At 36.9% G+C, this 5,716-nt stretch overlaps 1 protein-coding gene across 1 annotated transcript; it reads right to left on the bottom strand.

Moving 5' to 3' along the window:
- Positions 1–1,695: 1,695 nt before the first annotated feature.
- LOC126079202 (olfactory receptor 52A5-like) lies at positions 1,696–2,646 on the bottom strand. Its single transcript, XM_049890132.1, has one exon. It carries the CDS (start codon positions 2,644–2,646, stop codon positions 1,696–1,698), a length of 951 nt encoding a protein of 316 aa, XP_049746089.1.
- Positions 2,647–5,716: the final 3,070 nt, after the last annotated feature.

Raw genomic sequence — 5,716 nt, 5'->3', positions numbered from 1 at the left:
TATTTTAAGACAAAGGTCTAATAAATACTACTGCATTTTTCCTATAATTATAGCCATCTGTGATATTTATTTTGGATATTAGTTCAAGGGATGTGGAAAGATAGCAGCAAATCAATGAGCATTGGGAAAAAAAAAATAGCCCCCTCGCAGGACTAGGAAACCCGGGTGGCATAGTGCTTAAGAGCTATGGCTGCTAACCAAAAGGTCAGCAGTTTGAATCTACTAAGTGGTCCTTGGAAACCCTGTGGGGCAGTTCTACACTCTTTCGACTCAATGGCAGCGGGTTTTCTTTTTGCAGGACTAATATTTTTCCCTTAAACTATGGATTAAAATACTTTCTTTCTTAAAAATCTATTTTACTTACATATCAGATCTTAGTACAAACAAAGTAAGTATATTAACTGCCAATCATTCTACATTTACTTCATCCTTTGTCATCAGTTCAAATTTCCCTATGTTGTTTAATCATATGATAATGACACTAACTAGATTATATGTATCTCTGCAGTAGGCTGTGTGAAATGTTTTGTAGGCAAAAAATGATTATAAATATATTTCAATGTATAAATTAAAAATCTCAATCTACATAGTGTTTGAACCATAATCATAAATAATTCAGGACTTTGTTGTTCTTGTTAGGTGTCATCGAGTTGGCTCCTATCCATAACGTTGCCTTAGCCTGGTCTTTCTCACAATAGTAGGTATGATTGAGCCTATTGTTGTAGCCACTGTGTCAATCTAGCTCACTGAGGGTCTCCCCTTTTTTGCCCACTCTCTATTTTGCTATATATAATGTCCTTCTCCAGGATAGCTTGTCCAAAGTAAATGAGAAGTCTGGCCATGCTTGCTTCTGAGGAGCATGCTGGCTGTACTTCTAAAACAGGTTAGAGCTTTAATGGTGATTATAATGATGATCCGCCACCGCTCAGTTTGTAATACTGTGGTGGATTAATGTTCTAATACTAGCAGAATAACCCGTGGTGGACAGGTTTTAGCAGACCTTGGCAGGCTAGGAAGAAAGGCCTGGAGGTCTACTTCCAAAAAGCAGCCAATAAAAACCTTAAGAATCACAGCAGAAAATCGTGCTGGAAGACGTGAGCCCTAAATTGGAAGGCACGCAAAATACACAGCAAGTGCAAAACCAGCTCGAGAATACCAACAAACTTGAAGATGGCTCAACCTTGGAGAGGCAATGTTTCATTTTCTTTTACATGAGGTCACCATGAGTTGGAGCCAACTTGTTGGCAACTAATAACAACAATGACGACGATGAATGTGATCAGATATGATAGTGAAAATAATTTTGATCATATACATTAGAATTACAATACATTAAACTGAATTTCTTTTTCAGGGACACCAATGCACTAGGTATTTTGAAACAAAGGCTAACATATTAATATTTAGTTGTACTTTTAAGAATCTTCCTTCACCAAATACTAATAAATACAAATCTTCATGATCCTACTTCTAATGTCATCTATGTACTAAATGTTATTATATCACTGTTTCCAATTATTCTGTGTCAATAAAAAACAGAAATTGTTAAATGAGGAAAGATGGCCTTTATGCATGTGAATGCAAAGCTACAACTTTATATTTCAGCATAGAAGAAACTTGAGATAACAGGCTCTGACTGAGTACAAGATGTTTCCATAGTGACATTTTGTTTTTTAAAATAGAATAAATGAGAAATCAAGAAGCGTCCTTAGAGTACAAAATCTTGAACACTCGATCTCGAATCTGTTTGGTCTTTATCCCGTAAACTATGGGATTGAGCAAAGGTGGGACAAGAAGATAAAGGTTGGACAGAAGAATATGAATGTAGGATGGGATGTGGAACCCAAACCTGTGTGTAAAGAAGGAGAAGAAAGCCAAGAAATAAAATTCTAGGAAGACACAAATGTGGGCAATGCAGGTATTAAAGGCTTTGAGCCTTGCTTCCTTTTGTGGCAGGTTGAAGACAGTTATAAATATTTGAATGTAGGAGAGTGTGATAAAGATGATGTCAAATCCTAGTGTGCTGAAAGCCACAAACAGACCATAGATCTTGTTGATGTGAACATCTTCTATTGCCAATTTTACAATGGCCATGTGCTCACAGTATGTGTGGGAGACCACAGTGGTCCTGTAGAATTTCAGGCGACATTTGATGAGGATGAGACATGGAGCTACAAGGAGGGCAGCTCTGAGTGTCACTGCAACCCCGATCTGAGTGAGAAGTTGGTGGGTAAAAATGGTTGCATGTCTCAGGGGGTCACAGATTGCCACAAAGCGATCCAGGGCCATGGCCAGCAGAATACCTGACTCAATACACTGCAATGTGTGAATAAGCCACATCTGCAAGAGACAGGCTTCAAAATATATCTCTTGTAAGTGGAACCAGAATATACCTAGCATTTTGGGTAGGATGCATGTACTGAGAGCAATGTCTGTTGCTCCAAGCATTGCCAAGAAGAGATACATGGGCTCCTGGAGACGGCATTCAGTTTTGATGATGATAAGAAGCAGGGAATTCCCAAAGATGGCAATGATGTACATGGCACAGAAAGGAATTCCAATCCAGAACTGAATAGACTCCAAGCCAGGGATCCCAGTCAGTGTCAGCAACCGGGGCATGAAGATTGTGCCATTGAGTTTGAACATGATGACTTAGAGCTGTCTGATTAACGTTGACCATTTTTCCAAGTATTCTCTCTTCTTTTCCCTCTTCCCTATATTTACAGAAACAGAGGTTGAACTTGACTTCAAAAAGCATTTTGTCAAACATTCATTTACTGATGAGACGGTTATGTTTGTATCATTTAGACAAAAATAATACAAACGTAACTTGCGATGTCAATCAGTAAACTAAGCTAATTTAGATTTTACTAAAACCTGATAAATGGACCAAATCTTATGAAAATTTAGATCTGCAAATCATGACCCGGGAAAATTTTAATTAAAAGAGCAATGTCTGTCACGTATTGAATTGTGTCCCCCAGAAATAAGTGTAAACTTAGCTAGGCCATGATTCGCTATAGTGTGTGATTGTCTATCATTTTGTCATCTGAGGTGATTTTCCCATGTGTTGTAAATCCTACCTCTATGATGTTAATGAGATGGGATTAGTGGCAGTTATGTTAATGAGGCAGAACTCAATTTAGAAGATTAGGTTTTGTCTTAAGCCAATCTTTTTTAAGATATAAAAGAGAGAGACCAGCAGAGAGACATTGGGACCTCACACCACCAAGAAAGCACGCTGGGATCAGAACAAGTCTTTGGATCAGAGATTCCTGTAAACAGAAGCTTCTAGTGCACAGGAAGATTGATGAGAAGGACCTTCCTCCAGGGTCAACAGAGAGAGAAAGTCTTCCCTTGGAGCTCTCACCCCGAATTTGAACTTCTATCCTCCCAGACTTTGAGAAAATAAATGTCTCTTTGCTAAAGTCATCTATGTATGGTATTTCTGTTATAACAGCACTAGATGACTAAGACAATGTCCAAAAAGTAAAAGTCACTATGCAGTTTATTTCCTCCAGGAAATTTTTCTATGATCAAAATCTGCCTAATTAATAAAATTCTTATTTAAAGATGTATACAGGAAACATTGATCTTAATTAATATTATTTTAGAAAAATAAATCAGAAAATATCCAAAGAAAAACATACTTTAAGTATACTATCCAATATTGGATAATTACATTAATTCACTGGGATTCATATTAGGTTATAATCTTGATAAGATATATTTTGTTTTTATATATAGAGAATAAAGAATAAAGTTTTCCTAGATGAAGTGATATGTGAATGTTAAATAAAACTGGAGTAAACTCAAATTATTTCGAATTGCCTTTTTAACAAAGTGTGGTATTTTTGCACAACCCTAACACAGCTACAAGCAGTCCCTGGGTTACAAACAAGATCCATTTCTACATGTGTCTTTAAGTCAAATTTGTAATTAAGTCAGAAAAGGTGCGTATGGTCTTATTTAGCCTTAGTTTAATGCAAAAAAGGAGCCCTGGTGGCTCAATGGTTGAGATCCGCTCCTTGGAAACCACATGAGGGAGTTAGTTCTATTCTGTCCTGATAGGGTCACTATGTGTCAGAATCAACTAGATGGCAATGGGTTTGCATTTGGGTTAGTGCGAGAATAGGCTTGAAGACCTTTCAGTGACTTAAAAGCTGCACATGCAGCAAATAAAGGTGATTGTGATGGATTTATTGCGAGTAGAGGTTGGTTCAGTCATGTCGAAGTATGGGCAAATTGGCATAACATTAAAAGGCAAGTATGAGTTGTTCATAAGTCAGATGTTCATAACCCAGGGACCCCTGTACATCTTATTTTGTCTTTCTTTTCCGATATAAGCCACTACTGGATACTAATACATGGCTCAGTTTCCTGTTCACTGTCCTTCATTCTGCCCTGGATGTGTTCATATTTGTCGTAATTTATACAGCTGCTTGAAATTCCTATTTTTTTTTAAACAGTATTATAATCATCTGAAAGCTATTTTTTCTCTCGCATATTGAAACCTGATACACCATTAATACAGAATTCAGTTAGGTTCAACTTCCTTTTGTTGAGCATCTTCTGTATATGAGGCACTGTGCCAGGAGCTGGGTAAATAAACATTAAAACTGCAGAACTTGCAGCAGAAAAAGAAGCTGTACTTTTTTGAGTTCTTTATTTTTCTGTTTCATTTTCACACCAGAACTTTTGGCCCTAAGATTTGAGTACACCATGCATCTGAATCTTCATCTTTAACCTAATAATGCTGTTGTTCTATGATATAAATACAAAATATTACTTTTTTCATACTCATGATATATAAATTGATACTTATAATAAAGTTATTACAAGTAAATTTCATATTTGTGATAACCATTTCTTTAACAAAATTTAATTCTACGCCAACAAACTTAGGGCCAGATGTACATATAAGAGAACCTCAAAACAAATTTACATGTACATATATGAGAACCCTGAATCATTCAAATGGTTAACACGTTTGGCTGGTAACAATAAGTTTGCAGTTGGAGTTCATCCAGAGGCACTTCAGAAGAAACTCCTGACAATCTGCTTCTGAAAGATCAGCCACTGAAAACTTTGGTGTTTATGGATAGCTACTAGATAAAACCGAGCACCACAGGGGATTGGTCTACTGGGTTTGAGGACTTAGGACAGTAGTCTCGTGGGACAACTCAGTCCATTGGCATGGTATACTCCCTATAGTCAATGTTTTACATTCTAGTTTGGTGAGTAGTGTCTATGGTCTTAAAAGCTTGTGCGCAGTCATCTAGGATACAACTATTGGTCTCTTCTCCACTGGAACCAAAGAGAAAGAAGGAAACCAAAGACTCAAAGACAAAACTAGTCTACAGAAGCAATAGTCTACATGAACAATGACATCACCTACCTTGAGGCTAGAAGAACTAGATAGTGCCAGGATTCCACCACTGATTATTTCTACCAGAGATTCAATAGATGGTCCTGGACAGAATGGAAGAAAAATAAAGAACAAAACTCAAATTCCTTTAAAAAAAGTCCAGATTTACTGGATCAGTGGAGACTAGGTGAACCTCTGAGACTATTGCCCTGAAATTTTCTTTAAACATGGAGCTCAAACCACTCTAAGCCGAATGAAAGATTGGCCCATAAAATAAATAGTATCACCTATGAGTACTGTGCTTCCCAAAATAATTTTCTAGACGAAATCAAATGATAAACATTTACC

This window comes from Elephas maximus, chromosome 7 (genome assembly GCF_024166365.1).
Source record: "Elephas maximus indicus isolate mEleMax1 chromosome 7, mEleMax1 primary haplotype, whole genome shotgun sequence".
NCBI lineage: Eukaryota > Metazoa > Chordata > Mammalia > Proboscidea > Elephantidae > Elephas > Elephas maximus.
The sequence above is the reverse complement of the archived record's forward strand: the minus strand, read 5'-3'. Positions and strand labels throughout refer to the sequence as shown.